Source organism: Coturnix japonica, chromosome 1 (genome assembly GCF_001577835.2).
Source record: "Coturnix japonica isolate 7356 chromosome 1, Coturnix japonica 2.1, whole genome shotgun sequence".
Classification (NCBI taxonomy): Eukaryota; Metazoa; Chordata; class Aves; order Galliformes; family Phasianidae; genus Coturnix; species Coturnix japonica.
The window spans coordinates 55720624-55746312 of NC_029516.1; the positions used below are offsets into that span (position 1 = coordinate 55720624).

Genomic DNA, 25689 nt, shown 5'->3' on the forward strand with positions numbered 1-25689 from the left:
TAGAATTCATAGTTTTAATGCTGATTTGAACAGTCTCCCAGAAAAAGGAAGCACCAAACATTGGGTCTCTTTTAGCCAAGTATGATGTTGGATTAGGAACCTGCCTGGACGCTTTGTTTTCAGTATTCATCACTGAAGGGATATTCTGGATGGTCACGCCACCTGTGGAGAGATCATATTGAATAAGTGAGCCTCCTGGGATATCACAGCACTGGTGTATTCATACTGTGACCAGCAAAACTCTTCCCTAAAGAGGGGAAGACTTATAGGAAGACTGTTCTGCCGATTCTGATACTGCCTGCCCTGAATAATCTTCCCTGCAGAACAGACAGAGTATACCTGTGCATTTAAGGAGAGGATAGTGAAGTACCATTTTTGAGGTCTGTAGATAACATTTCAGATCTTGGACTAGTTAGCCATTTCTTCAAGTGGCTGCCATATCTAGGCTAAGTCTGGTTGTCCCTGTTCCTCAAAATTCACTAGTTCAGCTGAAGTGCAGATGCACTGCTAGATTAATAACACCAGTAACAGAGTGTTCAAAGAAGCTTTGGGATGACTCCTTTCAGGAAAGAAAGGAATAGTCATGGCTGCATGTAGCGATGCTAGAGGCACTTAAGACTCCATCTTAAACACTGCATATTCAAGGAAGATGCATGGTCCTGGAACATTATAAAAGGTAAGAGGTAAGTTCTGAGGGTGAACACTGTCTGTCTGTTAATGGCCAACTTAAGAGAGAGGTAGTTGAGTGAGGAAGTGTGGGTTTTAATGTTTTTTATTTTTATTTATTTTAGAAGATGGTGCTAAACCACAAGTCCTGGCTTGACAGACATTTTCCACTAGCAAAATCTAGAGTTTCTGACAAACTCTCTCAGGTGCACCATGGCAGCTGGTTGCCTTGCCTTACAACATAGCACAACAAATACTGGCATTTATCCCATATGTGAATCGTTCCAATTTGGGAAGGATACATTTCACAATATTGAAGTTAACTGACTGGAAGACATCAAGCATTTTGAATTGGTTGTGTCAAAACATTTCATTCTGATATTCAGCCAAGATGAATTGTTTACACATTAACAGATTGAGATGGCTCAAAAAAACCACTTTGTCATGTTTTGTTTTCAGCATAATTTGACAGTCTCTCAGCCACCACTGCTATAATATCTAGTTTCCATCCATGGAGCATTCTTTCTACTCAGGTCACGTGTGTTCAAAGACGAGAGTCCTCTTGTGTGCCAAAATTATTCACTCAAAGGAGAGAAGATAGCTTGGAATAACTGGTAAGGAAGAATGTCCATAGCATAATTTGGGAGGACAAAAGAAATTCGGCAGATCGATTAATGTAAAACTTGCCAAAAAATACTTCTAAATTTCTCAAGGGAAGAAACCATTTCAGACTAAGATTTCCTGGGCTACTCTTGTCTCCATTTTTTTCTTTTTCTTCTCAGATGTCTAACTTGCAGCTCACTCCAGTTAGTGTGGTATCCTGTTCCGATTGGCTTACTCACACCATCAGAACAAAAGATTTGAACATGGCAGCTGATAACTGTTGGAGCCATGGGAAAGTCGTATTTTTCCATTTGCTGGAGTTTGCATTGCAACAGTGGAAGGCTCTCCACAATGCTGGCTAACCAGAAATTTTTCTATATGGTAGTTTGACCTTCTCAAATACCTTTTTCTGGATAAAATAAGGCATCTGTCTAGGCTTGCAAGTCATCTGTTGTACTATTAATTCCAGATGCTTTAGTGCTAGTGGGCAGATGCAGGTTTAATTGCTCCATACAGAGCAAAGTTACTTTTCTAATAAGTTATTTTTTTAAATTGAGGCCAGACTGTACATGCCACTTCTTCGAAAAAGAGAGTTGCCAGTGTCTATCCCATACGTGCTGCTTTCCTTGTCCCAGTAGCCTCCTGTGACCAAATTTAGTCTAATAAATCAAAACATCTCATGTGTTAGCTTCGGATTGGTGACCTTGAAAGTTCTCTTCCCATGGGCATTTACCTCCTCTAATTTTGCTTCTGGAAAAGGCTTTTTCTGAACCAGGGCTACTTTTAATGTATATTCTCACTAACAAAAGTTAAATGATGGTTAAATTATGTTCTAACTTAACCTGGCCTTGTAAAATCAAACAATTTTCAACCAAAACTCACATAAGAATTTGCTAGGCCATTTGTGAGAAGCTTCTTGGAACTAAGTGCTGCTAATTAATGGAAGGTTAATTTAAGTTTTCTGAAACTAAGCTTCAGAGCACACTGCAGAGCTTAAATGTGAAAGATGAACTCTATTATGATGCTTTTAACTTAGTTAACATTTCCTGTCATGTTTATCATGGTAAGTGGTTTATTTGTTCCTTTGCAACATTTCCCTTATCTTTTGAGCAACAGTTGACATTTTAGAGAGATATTGATGCTACTGTCCTGCTTTTCATTATTATTAGTGCTTGAGCGCACTACAGTTTAGCAAGATGTAGATGACTCAAGGTAACAAGAGAAGTACATGGATGTGAATCCCTTCAGCAATTGGCTACACACTGGGTGCCCTAAAAAGGGGAAAGAATATTTTGGTCTTAAATTGTAGATACTCTTAAGTTCAAGGTAAAACAAATGGCCTTTCTCTCCGAAAGAGATTTGGGTCAGCCTGAGCCTTCTAGGGCAGTGCAACCTGATAAACTACTTTGTGATTTTAAGATTTAGGTCATAAGCAGCAAGAAATGAATTAGGAAGTGGTCTAGCAGTTAAACAAGCTTTGTGGCTTTCTCCTTTTTGTACAAGTGGATAGAACTCAACATGAGAATAGGAGAGGTGTCTGAAGACTGGAGGAAAGTCAAGGTCACTCCAGTCTTCGGAAATAGCAAGATGGAGGAGCTGGGAAACTACAGGAGGGTCAGCCTCACCTCTGTCCTTGGGAAGGTGATAGAACAACTTATTCTGGATGTTACCTCCAAGCAAGTGGAATTAAAAAAGGTTAAGAGTAGTAGTTAACATGTATTTACCAAAGAGAAATCACACATGACTGATCTGGTAGCCTTCTGTGACACTGTGACCAGTTGGGTAGATGAGGGGAGAGCAGTGGATGTTGTGTACTTTAACTTTAACAAAGCTTTTGACTCTGTCTCCCATAACATCCCTACTGGTAAGCTTAGGAAATATGGGATAGATGAGTGAACAGTGAGATGAACTGGAAACTGGCTGACTGGCAGAGCTCAGAGGTTTGTGATCAGTGGTGCAGAGTTTAGTTGGAGACCTATAGCTAGGAGTGTTCCCCAGGGTTCAGTACTGGGTTTCATCTTGTTTAACATCTTCATCAAAGACCTGAATAAAGGGATAGAATGGGAACTCATCAGGCTTGCTGATGATATGAAGCTGGGAGGAGTGGCTGACACACCAGAAGGCTGTGTGCCATTCAGCAAGACCTGGACAAGTTGGAGAGTTGAGCAGAGGATCCTTGTGAAGTTCCAAAAGGGCAGTTTTACAATCCTACACCTGGGGAGCAATAACAATCTGCATCAGTATGAGCTGGGGCTGATCTGCTTGAAAGGATCTCTGTGAAGAATGACTAGGGTATCCTGATTGACAGCAGGTTGTCTGTGAGCCAGTAGTGTGGTCTTGTGGCCAAGAAGGCCAAAGATATACTGGGAAAAGATATACTAAGGGAAAAGGAGCAGATCTCTTCTTAAACTAGCTCCCTACTGCATATTTTTTATTGTTTATAGTATTGCTCTTAATTATTCTTCTATGCATCATTTTAGGATAAATTGTCTCCGGAAACAGTAGGGCTACAATTCATAAGCAGTAATATTTGCAAACATGAATGCATGCTGAGCACTGAGAGAGAAGTTGGGAAGGAGTGGAAAGACAAGAAAGTACTCCTATTTGAATATCAGAGCTGGTATTCACACTGGTGGTTAAACATGGTCAATACTACAGCTTGTGACTGGCTGAGATAGCTGTCTCAACACATAGTGAGTAAGGAGTTGTAGAGATGGAATAGCCAGACACAGACATCATCTTCTGGGTGGGCACTTGGAATCTGAACTTTCAGCAAGTGTTGCAAGCTTATTTTTGTGAATGGTCTGAGGTTTTTTCAGACTGCATTGAAAAGCTCCTTCCTCAAAGTTCTATCTTAATATAAGGTTGATTATAAAATAACAATATTAATAGGAAGTGTTTTCTTTTTAAATCTTCTCATAAAAGAGTGTTTGGTGAGAACTTAAGACTCATCCTGGACTTACATTAAAAGTTCCACGTAACGAACATTTTTGTTCAGGGCTTCAATTTCTTTCATCTCTTTCTCGGTGAGAGAGAAGTCAAAGATCTATTGGAAGAAAACATTCAGAATAAGTTAGCATATCTTGTCACAGGTAATGTTCCAGATTTCAGAAGTCCAGTAAAAGTCCTCCCCTTTCTTCTTCCCAAATCCATACCTGCTTGCATTTGTATGGACATCTTGAGGACATTTGTAATCAAATGTGACTGAACTTATTCACTTGTCCAAGAAGAGGGAGCTAGTCTGGCATGTACTGGGCCGTTAGCTTTGAATGGAATACATTGCCAGAGAAAGTGGATAGCAGTGTGGGTAGAGGGAAGGGACACAGGGAAAAATACTTCCACTCATTTGGAGTGGATGGAGTGGTCAAGCCAGTTGTTTTCAGGTAGTTTGGTTATAAGCCTTTTTGGCATGCCCATATACAGCACCTTCCCTTTCCCAGTAATACCACTCCATAGCTGAAGATGAGTCAGAACAGGTTGGTGATAGCTGAATACCTCCAGCCAGCCATTCTTGGGCTATGGATCTACCAAGTGTCTTTGTTTCACTTGTGCTGCTCAGTGCAGTAGTGGGAACTAGAATTCTTTCTCTGTTCTGCTCTGTTATTGTCATACTATAATGCTATTAATTGATGGTGTCAAAAAGAATCAAACTGACGTTGGTCAAGATTTGTGTCTGTAGCCACAAAATAGCCCCTACGAAAGGCAGTATTCCCATCTATTTCTATTCTAATTTAGAGTAAATGGATTCTTTTCTGTACCATCAGAGTGAAAATTTACCTGAAAATTCTCTCTGATGCGTTGTGGATTGAAGCTTTTTGGGATGACCACCACTCCTCGCTGCATGTTGAAACGCAATGCAACCTGTGCAGCTGTCTTATTGTACTTTTTGCCAATGGCATTCAACACAGGATCCTCCAGTAAAGGAGGGGAGGATACATTTACCCTGTAAGAGAATTGAGGAAAAACATAGTCTCACTATTTTTGTATGTTAAAACATACAGGCATCTACTCATTCATGGGCAGAATAATGCACCTTTGGACAATACTGTGAATGATGGAAGAGAAGCTTTGACTCTCAAAAGAAACTTCCTATGTCATTTCCTAACGTAGATTTATTTTCTGCTACCTCAGTAGAGACTTCCACAGTCTCTTTCTGGTAGAGGAGTCCTAAGGAGACCTTCCATATAGGCACCTGGCACTTTTGATGACAACACGCATCAGGAATGTTACAAATTTACATTCACAACTATAGTATTTAGACACTCAAGTTCAAAACTACTCTGAAAAGGCATTTCGCACAGATCCATCAGTGGAGACTTATTTCTCTCCAGGACGATGGCACTGCTATTGGAGAGTAAGATGGGTGCTTACCATGTTTCATCCCTTGAGGTTCCCAATGGACTGTACCCAACAATAACAATGTCGTGTTGCCTGCAATATTCTAGGAGTTTGGGTTGGGTGAAATAGGGATGGCATTCAACCTACAAAAGTAACATAGAAAGAATGTTTAATCAGTAAGACCAGATATAGAAGCAGATGATATTGCAGTATTTGTAAGTGCTACAGATTAAATATGACTTCTTGGCTTTCAGGAAAGGATATACGTAAGTTAATGAGTATGGAAATTTGATTAGAATTCTAATGGTATACTGCTGGGTGATGGACTTTTTATTTATTTTTTTCTGGTGGGCAGCAGATCAACATCTATGATTGTAATTTGGCTGTAGGGCATTTGTATTGGTCTCAATGGAAAGGCAGCACTAAGTGGGGAGGTGGAGGTGAGGGAGACTGACTAGGCTGAGAAGGCAACCAGTCTCATATAGGTCAGATCGCTGGTTCTCTGTCTTTTCAGCATGGCTAATGTGATGCCATTTTTAGGGTAAGTGTTGGCAGAAGCTGTCCTGTATAGAGAAGTGAGCAGGTATATGCAAGAGGTGAGAGATTTCCACAGTGGGTATGATCTCGTTATGAGCTTTGCCCTCTGATACTGTAAATATTGTCCTTAATTTCCTTACAGGAAGGGATTTTCTGGAAGTGCTCTCACACTCTGGGAAAGGGATATCTACAAGGTGACAGAGAAACCTGTGTTTGAAAGCAGTCTGGAGATGGCCGGCACATCTACGCTTTCTGTCTGCCTGCCTTAATCTGAGCTTAATATTTTGCCCAGTTTTTCTTGACCCCATGAAGCAGTAGAAATGCTCAGTGCAGTCCTAGGGGCACTCAATGAGCAGCAACTGCATTTTGCAGCCACTGGCAATGTTAGTACCAATGAAGGGTGCTGGAGTTTCTTCCTCTTTCAGTCTGTCCTTCCCTGTGCCAACTTCGGCCCTCCAGGCTACACACTGGGGATAGGAAGTTGGTCCCAGCTGGTCTCTGACCTCTGATACTGCTAATGTGGATGCTCATCTGTGCCAGATGAGTCTGAAAAGTTTCCCAGTGACTTCTAGAAAATACAGTGAGCTGCCAAATACCTTTCAAAGGTATTGAGCATTTGGATAGGTCACTGCCACATCCCTCCAGCTCAGAGACCTACTACTGTGATCAACTTGGATGACACCTATCATCTTCATAAGCTTATTCAGCTCCAGTTGGTTGCTTTATTATTTTTTCCCCTTTTAGTTAATGTTTTTCTCCAGCTTTTATTGAAACTCTTACAGGAAAGGCAGAAGAGAGAAAGGAATTACATCTAATGGCTGTTAAACATGGGAAGTTTAGAGTGATCCAGGGTCTCTGAAATTTAGGGTTGTTTAGGATTAGCATCAGCTGAAGTAAACATGGTTTCACTGAGGACTAGTTAGCGCCAAATGGTTTGTCTTGGGAACTTTTTGGATGCAAAGTAAGGAACATAGCAGAGACTGCAGAGGCCATGCAGCTTGACACACAAACATGAATTCTATAGTCCTGGGACAGAAAAAAATAAGAGTGGTTATTCTTCAAGTTTTAACTTGAGCTTAGGACAAGTAATATTTTCAAGCCAGTAAGCGTGACTATATAGAGGGCAGCAGCTGTGGCAAAGCATCACCCTACTTCATAGGCTTTGTGTTGCCTCTATCTCCCCTACTGCTGTGGTACCGCTGCCCTTGGCTTGAGGTCATACCTGGTTGCTGACAGGCTTGTGCTTAAGTCCTGGCTTGTTCAGGATCATCTCCAGCTGCCTGCGGTTGAAATTGGATACTCCAATAGACTTTGCCAAGCCTGCGTCTTTACATGCTTCCATGGCCTGCAAAGACAGCAAAGATTAGTGGAATCTCAAATGCTGGCTTGCTTCCTTGAAGTGTGCATTTTGGAGAGGTAGAAGCCAGCCCATTCTTGAAAGTGTGGAAAACTCCTGCAGTAGCAGAGCTAGCAGTCCTATCATCATGAAGGCTGGTGCTATTCCACTGTTTTAAACTTTGGTTTTGCTTTCCAGACCAAACCTTAATGTTTTCCCATGAAAGTAGAATTTGTCTGGAAAGCACACAGGTTATATTTGAGAACACAAAGTAGGAGAAAAAGGTGGGAGAAGGAAATTTTAGGTGTTGTATGTCTCGAACAAATCCCAATAGCTGAGAAAGCTTTGTGAATGCTGGATATGAACACATGCCTCTTCATTAAACTTCATTTGCTAAGCTGTTAAGAGAGGCTCCTTCCCTACGTTTTCCTACAGATTTCCCTGTTGCTTCCTGAAACTGCACACAGGTGATTTAGGGGCTGTTCAAGGCAGCACAGACATAGCTGAGGAGCTCATTGCCCCTCCTGCAGGCTTTGTTATACTTTTCTGTCTCGAAGGAGCTGAAAGCAGGGAGGTAGGAGGCACCAGGTATTTGATGACCTCTAGTTGGCCCCATATGCTTTGTATCACTCAGTGACAAGTCAGCAAATACAGTCATATGGAGACATTTTTTTTCTTCTTGCAGGCACCATGCTGAAAGAGTGAAATTATGTGGATTGAGTTTAGCCAGGTTTATTTTGATTGTTGCTCTCTTTTTTAAGCAGTCACCAGTACCTATTCTTCCCTCAGCCTTTTTGCTGAAAAGAGAGACCTTCTACGGTATATCCTTTACAATAAAGTGCCAGCTAGAAGTGTTCAGACAGCTGCTGTTTTGAACAACTAGTTGTGAAAAAGGGAAGTTATTACATCAGCTCCAGATGGGGAAATAAACAGCTAATATGGGAGTCCTGAGCCCCATGAGATTCCAACTGGATGCCTTTGCTGCCAGAAAAGGTCCCAGGCTCTCTTCCACTCTGAACTTTTGCTCAGGATTTCATCCATTCTCTATCTTCATCTGCTAGACAACAAGTGGAGCTTAACTAGGATGTGACTATCCAGTTCTGGACAATGCAGGCTGAAGTGGAATGTGGAACTGCCCGTGGTGACTCTCTTGGTGTGAACTGTGCCGAATTAGCAATGCTTTTGCAGCTCACTTGATGTGGAAGGAATGCTGAACATCTTTGGGTATGAAATAAAGGTTATTTAAGGCTTCAAAAGGTGGGAATGTGAGAAAATCACCGATCTTGCTTTCTGCCTCACTTGAGACTAAGTGGCAGTAAGGAGGTGTATGACATCTTAACTAACACACATCACAATTTTAGTATGCAGTCTTCTGGGGAAATGCTATTTTCCCGTAGGCTCCTTTAGCAGAATGTTCTTACATTCTCATCTTCTAACTAAATTAACAAGGGAGTGAACTTATTTTGATGGCAACTTTAAAAATGAATATTATTATTATTATTACTATTATTATTTTTAAATGATGAGCTTTAGGGAAAAAATCTGGTTTATGTTGAAGGAAAAACATTTCCTTTTTTTGAGGAAGATCCAATTACTTGCTCCTTCAGGGCTTCAACTTTCTGCTGCTGTCTGGGGTCTGATAAAAAAGAGAGGAAAAGGAGGGGGGAACCTACAGGTATATCAACTAGCAAATATGTGCTTGCTGAAAAAAGGAGTACAGACATCAGATATCTCAATAATACTTTGTACTTTGTTCTGTTATAAAAAATAATGAAGTGATGGCAAGAAGCAATGTCTCCAGAAACAGGAGTCAAATTTATCCATGAAGCTAGTAGAATTTGAACCATTTGCTCTGTCAGTATGTCTCAGCTCTGCTTATGAAGGCCACAAGTAAAACTGAGAATGAGGATCTGTTGGTTTTGGTCTTTTTTTTGGTGGGTGGTTGTTTTTTTTTTGTTTTTTTTTTGTTTTTTTTTTTTAAAGCATATATGGATATTGTGTTTGCTTACCTCCCAAGTGGCACATAAATTTGTCTCATGGTAGATAAATTTTCCATTTTCATCTCTTGGGTAGATTGCATCTCCAGGCTGAAAAGTAAAAGAAGAAAAACTTTCCCTCCTCAGAGCAAAGATCTTTTTTTTTTTTTTTTTCCAGTCTTTCTACCAGCAAACATACAAAAATAAGTACACTCGAAAGCTTTCTGAAACACCCGAAGTTCAACAGGTCATTCATGCTGGGCTTACCACATCCTCCACTGCGAGACAGTCCTTGGATACACTTCTGGACTGTCATATGAGTGCATGCTTAGAAACTCCAGGATAGTCTTATTTTTCAATAAACTTTTGACCCTTACAGTATAACAAAACAAAGAATGAATATGCTTCCAAAGTGCTGAGCTAGAGTGCCAGTCTGTATTCCTTTCCCCTTCTTTCTGTCCCTCCTTTCTTCCCCACCTTCCTCTGATCCTGTTTTTGTCCTGGGCATCTGAGAAGATTACCATCTCAGTCCAGCTCCAGCTGGAGTGATCATTTCCAAGGTTTACTACTTTACTATTTAATTTACTATTATAACAATCTAAATGTACAGCTGTTGTACATGCTGCACATTTTTAAGTGCATTATCTGTGTTTCTTGGGGGCACTAGGAACTCTTCCTGTCTCTATGCTCCACAAGCAAGACTTCAGAGATGACTTATGAGCTGATATCTCACAATGTGAGCTTTTTTTTACTTCCTGCCATGTATATTGCAGGCAATGCATTAACATCGCCTTCCCTTATGTCTGACTGTAATTCCACCTTTTTTTCCCATGAAAATCCTTCAGCAGTATTGAACGTTCTGTCTGACTGCAAACTGCTACATTTCAAATGACTGGATGCTAGATGTTGAAATGATAATTCCTTGCGAACAGGATTCTTGAGTTCAAATTCAAGGCATTTCATGGGAAAAGTGAGCCTAGGGAAAACACAGCCTCAGATTGCAGGCACCAAGTTACAGTCACAAGCCTGTCTCCTTCAAATGTGCTGGCTTTCCTCAATGAATTCCCCAAAGATGACTTATTGCCTTTGTTGCTGTGTCTGTGCTGGAAAAAAAACTTGCCTAGAAAGAGGCAGGTGATTATTGAACATATTTTTCTACCAGAAGGATAACTATTTGTCATTGTAATTTGAAACGGAGAGAATTTATGAAACCACACTGATATATTTTGGAACAAAACATTTATCCTCATGATATCTGAGCAAGTTATTCAGAGACTATGAGCTTGGGGCACATGGGCACAGTGATTTCATGGAGTTCTGGGGGTGGCTTTGAATTCAAGAGTTTTTACCCTTTTTCAATCCATTAAATTCTGTTCAACGCTACCTCTTTTATAGTAGTTAATGTTACGTTACATATAGGAGTCAGCAATTACACTAGTTCACACATGCAGCATTTTTCTCTTATTTCTAGCCCTTCTGTTCTAAAAAGCCAACAAAATTGGGATGAATGTAGCTTGAAGGTTGAGTTTGTGGTGTCAGCTACTCTGGATTTTCACAAGGATAAATCCTTGCTTCTGCTTCCATGGATCTACAAGGTTTCTGCTCAGTAGTCTCCAGGAAGTACTTCCTTTGTCAAGCTATGTTGGTTTTGTTGGTTTTTTTTTTAAGTAAACAGGTCCCTGAACGACAGATCTGATAGCAGATGGATAGGAAGGGATAATGTACTGACAGTGTTTTGCAGGTAACATGGTGGTGGTTGCTAAGTTTTTGAAGTCTCTCAGATGTTTGGCACATTTCTCACCTTGAGTTCTTATGGACTACACATCACACTGGTCATTGGTACAAATGTTCATCTTCTCTTGCAGTTGTCTTGGAGACAGCCACACATCTTACACTGAATACAGCACACTGAATACAGCACACTGAATACAAGGTGGCCTTCTATCATGTTGTTATGCAAGCATTGAAACTGTTGGGACAATGCTGCTATGCAGTGCTATGCCGTGCTCACGTATTTCTCAAAGTCTGGGGACGCTCCAAAAGCTACCAGACAATTTGCATATTTGAAGCATAGCAGTTGGTAGCAACTGAGAGGAAAAGCCTCCTCCCGTGATAATGATTTCCTCACCAACACAAATGCAGGGAGACAGGTCTGCAGGTCCCATTGCCTTCCCAAAATGTTCTCTGACACATGCGCTTTCTCAAGAAGGTAATGTAACAAATTGTAAATGCCTATTGTGCAAGCAGGACATAAAAGGTCAAGTAGTGAGGCTATTATTCTGTTTTAATTTATTCTTTTAAAATCCCAAAAAGATACTTAAAGTGAATTTGTTCAGTTTAAGGCTAGAATATCTCTTTTTTTTTCTGGTAGATGATAAACTAACTTAGCTGGGAGGGATCTAGAGATTAATTAGTGCATGGGTACCTGCTTACTGACCATCTGACTAGAGGCATCTGAAAAACCACCCAGTGGATACAAGCTCCGGATGGAGAGGCATGTGATAACTTGGAGAAGAGTGCTGGGGTGTGCCCAGAGAAGGGCAACAAAGCTGTGAAGGATTTGGAGCACAGGTCTTATGGGGAATGTCTGTGGGAACTGGGGTATTGTTCTGTCTGGAGAAGGCTACTCAGGAGAGACCTCATTTCTCTCTACAGTGACCTGAGTGGACGTTGTAGTGAGGTGGGGGTCAGTCTCTTCTCCCAGGTAATGAAAGGTAACAGCCTTAAGTGTGCCAGTGCATGTTCACATTGGATATTAAGAAAAAAATGTCTCAGAAAGAGTGGTGATGCATTGGAACAGGCTGCCCAGGGACATGGTGGAGTCACCATTCCTGAAGGTGTTAGAGAACTTGTGTGGGTGTGATACTTAAGGACTTGGTTTCCTAGGGAAATATTGGTGGTAGGTGAAGGGCTGGACTAGATGACCGTGGAGGTCTTTTCCAGCCTTAATGATTCTATGATTTCTGTTTTGCCAGGGAAGAGGGGCTGAGTACCACCACCACTGGGCTAAGGGGAGGGAGAGAAGTCCTGAATGGAGAATCCCTATGAGGGGGTGAACAAAAAGAAAAGGGAGACTCAGGCTAAAGTTAACAGGTCAGTGATTAATGTCACCCCAGATATCAGCCGTTCTTGGTGCATTTACAAGTACTGGCACAGTGGGGCTTTCCTCCTATGAGTGGTACTCTCAGGAAATAAATTCCTTTCTATCTGAAAGTCCCTGTGAGAACTTGCGCCACTTGGCTGTGCAGAGGCATTTTCCTTTCTGACTTCAGAACAGGACTGTGAGCTCAAGTTCTTCACTGATTCCAAGCAGAAAGTAGTTTTGTTAGAAGGCATTTAAGGAGACAGATAAGTGCCAACTTTTGCAGAGTAGGACAGAGAAGGAGTCTGATAGCGTGTTACACCTGTGCAGTTCTCAGCAAAGACAAGCATCGTGTTTGAGATGGGTATATTTTGTGAGGGAAGCAGCAAAAAAAGGAAACATTTGGCATAGAAAAACGTTCATTTTTTAAGCAGAAGGTGACTTCTTTTTTAATCTCCTTTCAAAAGGGGCATGAGTAAATCTGTGGGACTGCTACTCTTAACAGCAGAGCTTGTTGATACAAGCCTCGTGGAGTCAGATGTACATTACTTTAAAGCCAGCTGTCTATATCTTTATATTGTGAGACAGTGACCTTCGCTATGTGGGAGAGTGAACTACTAGAGAATACAAACACAAGAAAGGGGAAGCAGGAAATTGCAAGTGGTGGGAAATTTTTCAAAATACACCCAAAAGGATTCCATACGTGGGACTGGATAAATAAAGTTTTGATGTCTAAGTCCAGTACTGCTGCGGAGGTCTTAACAGGAAGAAGGAACTACAGGTCCAAGGTGATTGCTCCATTGCTAAATTGCTTCCTATCATCTCGTGCTTCTGGCAGTTTGGAATCTGTGGTACAATATAATTTTAGTAATTAAACAACTACCTTCCTTGCAAAAAAAAAAAAAAAAAAAAAAGATATGGCCAATTTAGCACTTAAACACCCCTACAGAAACAATTAGGTAGATCATTTCCTGGCCTTTGATTCTTTTAGGTAAAAGGACTTAATTTGTTAAAAGTTTCTAAAAGTTTTTTGAATCTCAATTTTCTGATCTCAGTAGTACTTAATTTGCCTTCACATCTTGTACTTGCAAGTGAAAATTTTAGAGCAAAGAGTCTGTGAAACCAGAAAGTTGAAGGAGACTTACAAGAGCTAGTTGCAGGGGAAGCGTACAACTATGATGTGAGTTCCTCACATTCAAAGGTTTTGTGACTGTAAGAAGTTGCCAAGAGCCAGCAGAATGAAGGAATATGAGGCTTTAACTTTTCAGACATTTAAGAGCAAGAAATAGACAACCCACATTTGGGGCCAGCTGTCACCTACTAAAGCTGAGAGGAGCACTACGCTTTAGGAGACTAAGATCACAGCTATGATTTGATCATTGGTTTTAGTGCTCTTGAGGCTTTTCTATTTTTGAGATAGAGTAAGGGTCATCTTGTCCCATCTTCTCCCTCCCCACGCTCTGCCCTGGCCCCTCATTGCTTTCTACAACACCTGTGTTACTTCACCTACACTAGTTCTTCAGCATAATTAGTATTCTCAGTTTGGAGTCCTGTCCTTTCAGTGGAAAGACTCAATGATACAGCTGTTAGTAATGAATCTCACACACCTGTAAATCCCTCTGTGTGGGTAATGCAGAGAAATATATGCAGGCACTGTACAAAGAAAATCATCTTGCATAACTACTATTTTCACTGTGGACTGGAAGCTACAAGGATGATGCTAGATGGAAACCTTGGTTCAAGCCAAACATGTACTTTTTAGGGCAATTTTTCTTTTTACCTTGAAAGCCATTGGCAGCTCAATAATGTAGAGGTCGACATAGTCCAGCTGCATGATCTTCAGGGTTTTCTCCAGCGTGGGACGTACCAGCTCTGGTGGATGGCAGGTGTTCCACAGCTGGGGAAACAAGCACAGGCTCTTTCTGGGGTGTCATGAGTGACAGTGAGCATCTTCTAGCCAATTCCCCGCATCCCACACACTCTTGTACATCTGACAGAGACCATTATACACAGTATAAAGACATCATGCTCTACGATGCTGCAAGAAAAATGCAAGGGGCCTTAGCCCATCTTCTGCCACAGGAATTTGTAGAAGTTAAGACATGAATCCTTGCCCAGGACTGTCTGTCAGCTGACCCAGTAAAGCTACCAGATACCTGCTTGTTACAAGACAGGTTATTCAGAGTTGTGTTTATTGTAAACTAATGCTCAAGGAACTTAGGCAGATTCCTTTTGTTTTATGAGCTTTCCAAGCATATGCTTTCACTGGAAAACTTTGTTCCCACAAGAAATCTGTGGTCAGGTTTATGCTTGAAGGCTGAAGCTCATATCATGTGAGCTGGCTGTTGAATTGCCAAGCACCTGGCACAAAGAGGATCTTTTGGTTTTCTCCTGTGGCCATGGAGTCTGAGTGACTGCTGACGTAGCAAAGTTTTAACTCACTCCCCTATCCTCGCTGAAAGAAGTATTATTGTTTAGTTACCGTAACACAGGTGTGACTAGTTAAAAGACACCCTTTGCAACTTCTTTAATCAGAACCTGATGTTGCTATGGAGTGTACTCAGTTGATTAGCTTGCAGTGCTACTTCTAACAGAACTCTGCTGATGCAAATCTCTTGCAAGAACAGAATCATAGCATTGTAATTAGTAACCAAGAACTCTTAGTAAACCATTCTCTGGAGCTAAAATATACAAAAAGTGGAATTAACACACAATAGGAGGTTAAAAGTACTATCTAGTTGCATAGAATAAGTTGGGCTATTCTATCTTTATTGGGGGGATGATGGAAAGGGTTGGCTCTTTGGGTGTTTCTTATTGTTTGTTGGTTTTTTTCAATGCACCAAACTGACATTTGGAGTCATGTTGAGATTTTTGGCACCTTTATTGGCTGGAAAAATACTGATGCTTGTTGGTACAGTCATTGTCTAACCAATTCTGCAACCAGTGCAGACAGTCACAGCATGCCAAATTGTAGAACGAAATCATTCTTGAGACGTGAAACACATGAACTGAAGTTTTCAGAAGATAAGAGGATAAGGTGTCAAGACATAGCCTGAGTAAGTTTTGAAGTATTTTAATTATTATTTACTTAGAGAGTAGACTACTTAGTTGTGCCAGCAAAGGCAAGGATGTTATTTTGAAGCTTTGCTGTCCTAGGAGCAATGCATATCTCCCTGCCCTAAGCTGATGCACTGAAGTGGCGCCAGCACCTCAAAGTTCACACTGGGTCTTAATCCTGCTGCAAGGAATGAAGAATTTAAGATCATCGAAGTGTTGGCTACATGGGCTGAGGTGTAGCACAGTACAAGGCTGAAGGTCCTGCTCTCAGTTTTAAGCTTTTATGCTGGATTTCCTGAAAGCCTTTGGTCTGGGTGTTATTTAAGCATTTGCCAATCTTTGGTTTTCATTTTACAAGTAAAATGAGATGTTCTTTTGAACTTCACATAGGTAAGGAAGTGAATCGTTATACCCTTCATGTTTAGTTTGTTTTGTTATTTTGATTTAGAAATTTAGTAACTGGAGGTATGTTGACAGCTTAGGAGCTGTTTTTCCAAGTGTCCTTTGTAGCTCAGTGCTGCTGAGCTAAGTTCTTGCCAGTGAATATCCATCACTTTTAAAAAATGCAGAGGTTCTAAGGAAACAGCCTTTAGAAATAGCAAACATTTGTATTGCCTTAATACACAAATGCCATGGAAACTTAAGAGTTTCACAACTGTTTTCATGATTTGTACAAGTTGTTGTATTATCTACCTAAGTAGAACCCATGTAGACATTTGAGCAGACAAAGCTGCCAGCTGGCTTCGGCATTTCAGGACACCATATTTCCTGGAAATGTTACTTATATTTTAATGAAAGAAATATCCTGGGATGAAAGAGGAGACCAAAAAAGGTCTTGCTATATAAGCCAAGAGAACTGCTGGCAATTGATAGAAAACCTCTAAAATTTCTGGATGCTGAGTTACTGTGCCTGACCAGCCAACAGTGAGAGCCAAGTGCAAGTGCCGATGATTTCAACTGGCAGTTGCAGCATAGTTGCACCAACTCACTATTCCAGTAACACTGCCACACAGCGGGGATGTTCTTGTTAGTCCCTGCTGATAGTCCAGCCTTCAGTTGGCATCATCTTTGTTCAAGAGAAGGCCTGTATGAAGGAGTTTCATGTGCAGAATCTTGTGTATTTATTTCCAGGACTTCTAACTCAGTGAGACTGAAGACAAACACAACTTTTGTACTGCCTACTACTTTCAAGAATGGTCTGTTACCATGTTTCCCAGAAGATGCAACATTTAATGTTGGTCAGTTAACTAAGAAGGTCCGATGTATCTGCTGTTTTGATATTTGCCTATAGTTTGTTCAATGCACAGACGCATAAGCTACACAAAGCTAAAGATATGTAAGCTCGTTGGACAAAGACCACCCAGTCCTGCTCTTCCTGGGGGGCTCAGAATGGCTGTTAAAATGTCTAATGAAACCTGTTAAAATCCTGGACTGAGGGAATGATTTTTTTGCTGTATATTTTCCACTTCTGCCTTTGATCACTTTAAAGGCAACAGAGATGCTCTAATCAACACGTTCAACTAGAATTAAACCCTCATTTTATCAAGCACAAACAGGGCACAACAGAAGGATAAATCCATATGTCCTATCTCACAGTCACAAAGAAAGCTGGAACTACAGGCACTGACTGCCACAGTATTGCGAGTTGCAACCTTCATATTAGCAGGACTTGCAGTTTAGGGAACAATTGAACTCATAATCAAGAAACAAGATGAAATTTCACAGCTGGCTCAATGTTTAAATAGTGGGTAAACATATCTAGTGATTAGATCAGACAACTGAACATAGAGAGGCCTAATAAAGTTAGGATAATAAAATTTTACCGAGAGGTGCTCTTTGGAGATCCTAAAGGGGGAAGCAGTTGTGAAAACAGTTATCCAGCTCTAATATTTATGTACAATTTTGTTTTTGTTTTGTTTTGTTTTTAGTTTGAAATATTGCTGGTAATTTGTAGCAATGAAGCTACAAAATAGTTGAAATAATATATTTTAACTAAATTAATCAAATGTTGTGATTGAAATAAATGTATTGGCATATGAAAAACAGAGATTACCCTGATCAAAGTGGTAACAGGACTTGAAGCTTTTCTCAGGATGGCAAGACAGTGACTGTTACCAGTAGTGCTGAGCAGGGAACTAGGAGAAGAGTTGCATACTTCACAGTCTGGAAACTGCTTTACTTGGAAGTTGCTCTATAGTTGTTGAAAATCCTCTTGGTCTGCAAACTACCCAATCTAAAGCTTATTTTCCCAGATCATAAAGCTTAACTAAATTGCTTGTAGTAAAACAGGCCTTTTATCCCATCAGAACTTTCACTCTAGGAACCGTATAATTATTTCCAAGGCTGTTGAGTAACTCCTGTGGATTACATCTTATTTGGGAAGGGAGAAAGGGAAAATATTAGGCTATTATGTTCAAAGAAGCATTGCCGGAAGGGGAACTTGAGGCCATAAAGTCCATTAGAAACTGGACAGGAACCATGGACTTTCTGGCAGTCATCTGATCTTTTTATAGAACTGTGTTCTCTCTTATGCCCGCAGTCTGGTCACTGTATTTGTAGCAGCTTCTATCATATGTTTTATTGGACAGGGGATTTCTTTCTTCTAGCAGGGAACCTGCTCTTACAGCTGGGATTTTAAAACAATAGCTTGCTCACGCACTACTCCAGTCTTGTTACTGTAAAGTGAAAGTGTGATGACCTCTTCTCTCCCAGTGTGTTGATTCATGATCATAGAAGTCTTTAATGACAGATGATACAGTAACTTGGGTGTAGGTTGATTAGTAATTCTCTGGCAGCAGTACCAACACAAGCACTTGCTGTTCTTCTGTACATAGACACTTGCAAGCACGTGTTTGTTCCCACCCCTTTCATTGTGCAATCTCGGGGCAAATCTTTATGGGGAATTGCTCTAACAGAAAGTAACTCATTTGCAAGATCATTGTCCAGATCTGGCTCAGTATGTGACTATACAAATGCTTGTGCCAGCACAACACGTGTGACAGTAACAGCTCAGGTAGCACAGCTGAGTGTAGCAATGGTCTAAACTTGCAGGTACCTACAGTACCAGGCAGAACACGTACTGCATTGTTCCCACTGCTAACTCACATTTAAACTGAGAACAGTGATTACTGTGCTTTATAGCAAATCTAGTGCTGAAAATACTAAGACATCATGGTAAAAACAGGAAAGAAGTACAAAGAATGCTGGATCTAGAAATATATTAGAAGTTGACCACTGGCATTTTTAAGAAAGCCCGTTCACAGAAATTACAGATTTAGTGTAAAAAATTTGAGCATAACTTCTAACCTTGCCACAGTAGAAGATGTCTTCTCTCTTGATCTTTCCTTCAGCAATCTTCTCCCGGATGGCTTGTCCCACTTCATGCTCATTGAAATAGACAAAGGCACCATCAATATGGCGATAACCAGTATCAATTGCAATCTTCACTGATTCCAAACAAGTGCCTTTGGGAGTCTAGTGGGAGAAAAAAAAAGAGTAAATATAGTTCCAGCCTCCTGCTCACTTCTCATGCAATGCTGTAGTCATTGAGATAGGCACAAGGTTTATGCCTGTGTTCACCCATTCTAATCATCTCTCTTGTTGTCTGGATCTGGCTCAGTATGTGACTATACAAACACTTATGTCAGTGTAACATGTAGGACAGTAACAGCTCAGGTAGCACCACTGAGTGTAGCAATAGTCTAAACCTGCAGGCACCTACAGTACCAGGCAGAATGTGTATTGCATTGTTCCCATTGCTAACTCAGCTTTAAACTGAGAATCATGGAATCGTCAAGATTGGAAAAGACCTTCTAGTCCAGCTGTCCACCTACCACCAATATTTCCAAAATAACCACGTCACTGTGTACAGCATTTAAACATTTCTTGAACACCTCCAGGGACTGTGACTCAGCCATCACTCTGGCAGCCTGGTCCAGTGCCTGACCGCTCTTTTGGAGAAGAAATGTTTCCTAATATCCAACCTGAAGCTCCCCTGGTGCAACTTGAGGCTATTCCGTGTTGTCCTACTGCTAGTTACACTAGAAGAAGCTGACCCTCACCTCATCACAACCTCCTTTCAGGTCATTGTAGAGAACAATAAGGTCTCCCCTGAGCCTCCTCTTCTCCAGACTGAACAATCCTAGTTCCCTCTACCACTCCCCATGAAACTTGGTCTCCAGACCCTTCTCAGCTTTGTTGCACTTCTCTGGACACACTCCAGAGCCTCGGTGTCTTTCTTGTAGTGAGGGGCCCAAAACTGAACTGAACTTAGGTGTAGCCACACTCGATCTGAGTATGGGAACCATCACCTTCCTGCTTCTGCTGGCTACGTTTTCTTATACCAACCAGGATATCATTGGCCTTGGCTACTTGGGCATACTTCTGGCTCATGTTTAGCTGAGCCCAAACACCTGCGTTTCAGCATCTGAACAAAAATGTGCTGTGTGATTTTCTTTAAAACTATCAAACATATGGAAATAGGTTGGAAAAATGAGCTAGAGAAACAGAATATTCTCTATGTGTCTGGGAAAGAGAAGTACAAGAATCTTCAGAAAGAACTGAATGTACTTGAGATGTAAATTATTTCAGAATTTCTCATCTAGAGAGTAACTTGCAACAGCTGCTTAATAAAATTCCTTTCTCAAATGGAAGAAGGCTTTTTGGTTGAGCGGAGCTGGTCAGCCTTCCATCTGGTTAGAAACTGCATGAATAGCTTATGACCCAGCAGATCAGGAAGGAGGAGTTTGGATGTGTCCTCTTTCTTTTCAAACCAGTTTACTAGAGGTAAAAATTAGAGGTATTACAGTTCAAAGAGGGTCTACAGTTCAGGAGGGTCTACTTATACTCCTAGTTGTGGATAGACAGTTGCTCTACAATGTGGCTAAGAATCAGCAGGCTATTTAGTGCATGTTTATTTACCTCTTAGCACGTCCAAGAGACATTTCTGTATTTTGTGCTGCACTTTCAATTACTTATCTTTACTGAAATTCAAAGAGAGCTAGTTTTGTTGTTTTCTAAAAGCCATATTTTCTATAAGCAGATGTGGCAAGTAAAATATGTGCAGGGAAAGCAAGCAAAAAAGTTAGAAGTCTGGTCACAGAAAGTATCTGACTGATCACTGGACCAAAAAACATCTTGTTGCCACAGTTTGTTTAATGAGTGGGCAGCTCTAAGCAGTGCTGGTCAAGGGTTCTCAGTGATGCATAGCAACACTTTTCTCCCACTTTTCCATAGGATTGCTCTGCTAAGACAGGAACATCTGATTCATTTAAAGGTGCAATGGGATGTTGAAGGACCCTAGGACAAAGATCTTTTTCACATCCATGGAATAAAGGTTGATGAAGGCTTATTGAGGACACATGGGATCAACATCTCTGTCTTTAAATCCCAGATCTGCAGCTGGCAGTAGGTTATTTGGGACTAACAGGAGTGTATGCCTGTGTGCTCATTTTGCTTCTCAGCATCCCATCCAGGCTGACAGTGTTGGATAGGACTGAGTTGGCTTCTGTTCAGATTCAGGGGGAGAGCCGTCTGCCTAAACATTACTTGAAACACAAAGCTGCTCATGCTTGCCCTTATTTACTGCAGACCTGACTGAGGACTGAGAGGCAGAAAGGCACAATTTGACAAGCTAAGATAATTAGAACAGTGGCGATGCAATATTGTCTGCTTAATTAAGAGAAACAACGAAACACTTGTTAGAATGCTTTGCTGCTTTCACTGTGGGAGCCCACAGGGGCATGCTCAGCCCCACCAGGGTTCTTGCTGAGCTGTTAATGGGACATAATGAAGATCAGGGCAGCTAAAAGCCTTTCAGGAGCAGTCAATGGGTAGTTTTCTAGTTTTCACTTGGGACACGTTAGGAGCATGAGACACAGTGCATTGACAACTTTCAGCACATTCATTGCTTGTCCCTACCTGAACCTGCAAGGACCAGATTTGAGGAAGGTGAGAGACAGAAAGCTCCAGCATGAATGCTATGGGTCTGCAGTTACTGGTGACAGCAACATCAGACTTGTCACAGTTATGAGCTGCGAAGGGCTGTGGGCGTGAGTGCATGGCTGCGGCTGACCAGAAAAGTAAGCAAGCTCAGCTGAAGGCTCTTGTGAGCTCATGAGCAAGTAATGGATAGTAATCCAGAAGAGAAATATATTTTAAAAGTGCAGTCTGTTTTCCATATTAAACCTGATTTTTCAAACACTATGACTTTTAGACATTTTCAGCCTGTTTGCTGTCTTTAATGTGTGGATAAGCAGAACGTTCAGATTACAATGACATGGTACCTTAGTACAGATTAATAAGTGCCTGTTTTTTGTTTGTTTGTTTCTTTTTCCTCTTTGTTGAAGAATCAAAAAATGGGGTGTGGACCTGATCCCAATATTTCCTCTCTTTTCTCCTTGCACTCTTATGAGGTTGCATGAGCACAGTTCCCAGTTGTTTCCTCAAGCTTTAAACTAAACTCCACAAAGCAAGTTAATGTTGATTACTGAGTTCCATAATTTCTCATACATCAGGGCTGTTTTGGTCAGCGATGAAAACAGAAAGAACGTGGAATAAAGAGCAGAACCTCTCAGTCTGGGGAATGGTATCTATGCAGACATGGGAGGAGAGGGTAACAGAGGGAAATGAGCAAGCTTGCAGCTACTTCAGTTGGCTTTGCCTGAATAGACTAACTTATATTAGTGCTGAACTTCTATGTGTTTCTTAATTTTTTGCATGGGACTTGTACACATCTGTACAAATAATCTTGTGAAAGACTCCTCCATCTCAAGGATTAATCTTATTCTTTGGGGGCTGGAGGAGGTTTTTTTTGGATCAGGCCTTGATTACCAAGGGCTGTAGATGGGTTTACATTAAGTACAAACGTTTTCATTGCACTAGTTCATTTCATCTGATGTGGTGTATTAGCTCTGACAGATTCTGGTTTAAGGTGCTTCAGATAAAAATGCAAGGGAGAACCCAGGGAACAGTTTTTTGGAAAATCCTGCCTTTATTGAACCCTCCGAGCTGAAGGCCTGGGACATCTGTAAGTCTGGAAACTTTATACCATGTGTTTATTTTCATTCTGATGGAGAAACTATCATCTCTAGCATTTCACATATCTAATCCTTCCAAATCCTGCAGTAATGGGCTGTGGTAAGCTGTGCTGATGAGTTGCACAGGCTTGTCATGTTGTGGTTTTGCCACTTTTTAGAAGCGCTGCCTTAAGTGTTGTATCTTATTCCATTGTTTCTGACAGCCCGTATTAAAACAGTGTGACCCAGATCAACGCTGCTCATCTGTCCTTCCAACAGAGGAGGCACAAGCCTGGATCTCTCTTTTCTACCCAGGCTGAGAGTTTTTTTCTTTCCAGTCTTTCATGGAGATAGAATCTCCCATGAGACAACACAGTGCTGTGTAAGGTTTGGCGTCTCCACCAGGACACCTAGGCCTCGTTGGCCTTGCTGCAGGCAATGCAAAAAGAGGCTGTCCATGCTGCCTATTCTCTTCAGGCAGCCCTCTATATGTCCTTACTCCATTTCCCTACTAAGCAGGGGTCACGCGTGGAGCAATACAAATATCTGCTGAGGCAGCAAAATGTCCCAGCACGGTGCTATGAACCTTTGTGCTTTGCAGTAGTCATCCAGGAGACACTGGCCTTAAGACAAACTTTTTACTTCTTTATTACTTTCTATTTAACCATAGACAGAAGGTGTGCTTGACTCTTAGCTGTAATTAATGCTTCAGCTTCTAATCAGCTGCCCTGCACGCATGCTACTTTGATCAAGGGCTGTTATTTTAGAACCGGAATTCTATAACCACTTGTACATTGTAGGTCAGATGTTATCTGTGGTGCTCTTACACTCAGTCACTAATGTGTGCCAAAACAGGCATTACATTTATTACATCTATTCTGATAAAAGAAGAACCAGTCAGTTGAGTAGAACCACTCACTGTATCACTAATAACTCCTTTAATAGCACTTAAGTTATTTTTAAGATCATACAGTTTAAAGAAATAGCACACAGGTTTTTTCCCTCCATCAATCAATAGCTTGTAAACCTACCAATTTACCGGCACGCACAAGGGATTATACCTGCAATCACTTCCTTCAGAACCATGATAAATAAATCTGACAGAAGGGTGAGGGAAGCAGACTCAAATCTGCTACTTCATTGAAAGAGAAAGAAGCAATTTGGCTCTTTCTCCATAAATGAAGTAGCCAACTGGCCAGTTACCACATTTTATGAGTCTGAAAAAGCAATGTGCTTCATCAGGTCTGCCTGTCTGAAAGGGTCTGCTCTCTTTTCCTCTGAGACCATCAAATTTTTCTGGGGTAATGTTTGTTCCAGACACCTTCCATCACATCCTATTTTGTCAAAAGCTATTCTCCCTACCATGGAAAATATACAGCTTCAAATTTGCTCAGGATTACATGTGATCAAACCACTGGAGAATATTCTATTGTGCAGACATACCCACAAATTTTGTTGTTGCCTGTCCAGCAGAATAGTATTTACTTAGCAGTGTTCGTGGTAGTCCTACTGCAATTTAGTGTTGCATTTCAGTTTCCTGCCATTCATTCTGCTTCTTCTATAGCATCCTTCTCTGGTCAGCAATTTCCATCATCTTTCCAGCTGTTTAAGAAGGATTACAGTTACCTCTGAAGACAAAGCTAGTGGAACACATCAGCGACAGCAATCTTGCATACAACAGCTGCCACAGGCAGTGCTTTTAAATATATTAACATCACTGTTGTAATTTATTCCTTATTAGTGCAGATGGCAAAAAGTTATGGTCTGACTCAGGCTCCCACGCTCTGCTTTGCTTTGCTTCGTGCATGCAGCTTTGCAGTTGCCCCAGCTTCGGCAGCCTCTGCAGTGCAAGGGAACTGGGGCAGCAGCAATGAAGGGAATGAGTAATTTGCCTTAGTGCTGAGCATCTAGTCTGGTTAATGGTATCTAGTCCCCCAGCTGGAACTGGTGATCCTGGGAGGAAGGGCTGGAGGTGTTGGGAAAGAGGGCTGTCTCGAGCTGCAGCTGAGTTACACGAGGGATCCAAACTGTGGGCTAAGCACTCCAGTGCTAACCTATAATTTAAGATGTGAAGCTGCTGTTTAGGAATCTTAGTCAGCTAAATACAGGAAGGAGAAAGTAGGTACATTCCTGGGCTCAGCGCCTCCGTCGCCAGAGCTCGGCACTCACACAGAGATTCTTATGCAAGTTTCTTGAAGCCCAATTGCTTATTTCCATTTGCCTGTTTTCTGGACAAGCTGGCAAAGAGGACTGACTTAAGATGTCAGGAGGAGAGCATAGAAAACGTGTACTGAAGGCAATACAGGAAAGCGCAGGTTGAGTTTACAAAGCCAGAGGATATAAGCCACACAAGGGTACATTCTTAGAATTGTTTAATCTTGTAAAGGAGAAGCTGTACTGTACACCTCTTTCTTGGAAAATGCAACTGCCAGCACATCTCTCTCTCGTACACAGGAAAATCTGGCTTTCCTCCCCCGGAAGTATTGGCAGCCACCATCCAGGAAGCAAAACCCGGAGAAGGGATCTCTGCAAAACCAGGGCTGAGAACAGAGGCAGAGAGCATAGCAGAGAGCCAGGAGCTGCTGTGCTGGCCTGGGGTTTGCTGTGCAGAAGAGTGCATTGCCTTAGAAAGCGGAAGGTAGCAAATGTGCCCACAGTAGATGCAGTGAATGGTGATGCTCTCTTCCTCCAGTCACACGGATGAGCATGGATGAAGGGTGCCTTTGTCTCTAGCATGATGTCCCATCAGTGGTTTGAAGCCTGAGGTCTGATTGCCCAAACAGCAGCAACTTAGATTGCATAACTACAGATTTAGCATTTCTAGAATTCCTCTGACTTTGTTATTCTGGGATTTAGTCAAAGCTGTGTTCAGGAAAGCCTTATTATTGTAGCTGGCAGAGGCTGCTGGAGGTTTTCTTACCACTTGATTGCAGAATCCTCTGTTTTAGGATCACTGCAGCTTTTCAGTTAATGCAAACCTGGGCTGAAGGGCTGCCATGCCTCAATTTTAAGCAGCTAGAGCATTAAAGCAAACCAAGCAAATGGTGTGCACACCTGGGTGCTGTGCTCTCAGCATCA

The 25689-nt window shown here is 41.4% G+C and overlaps 1 protein-coding gene across 1 annotated transcript in view; it reads right to left on the bottom strand.

The window, feature by feature from the left end:
- Window positions 1–25689, bottom strand: part of AKR1D1 (aldo-keto reductase family 1 member D1) — a 34525-nt gene continuing 8836 nt past the window's right edge. Inside the window, exons 2-9 of the mRNA XM_015867119.1 lie at window positions 18902–19069; window positions 14319–14435; window positions 9490–9567; window positions 7367–7489; window positions 5641–5750; window positions 5047–5212; window positions 4233–4315; window positions 1–162 (exon numbers count right to left, since the gene is read on the bottom strand). Of these exons, the coding sequence (XP_015722605.1) occupies window positions 120–162; window positions 4233–4315; window positions 5047–5212; window positions 5641–5750; window positions 7367–7489; window positions 9490–9567; window positions 14319–14435; window positions 18902–19069 (888 nt within the window). The 3' untranslated portion in view covers window positions 1–119. The remainder of the gene's footprint in view (window positions 163–4232; window positions 4316–5046; window positions 5213–5640; window positions 5751–7366; window positions 7490–9489; window positions 9568–14318; window positions 14436–18901; window positions 19070–25689) is intronic.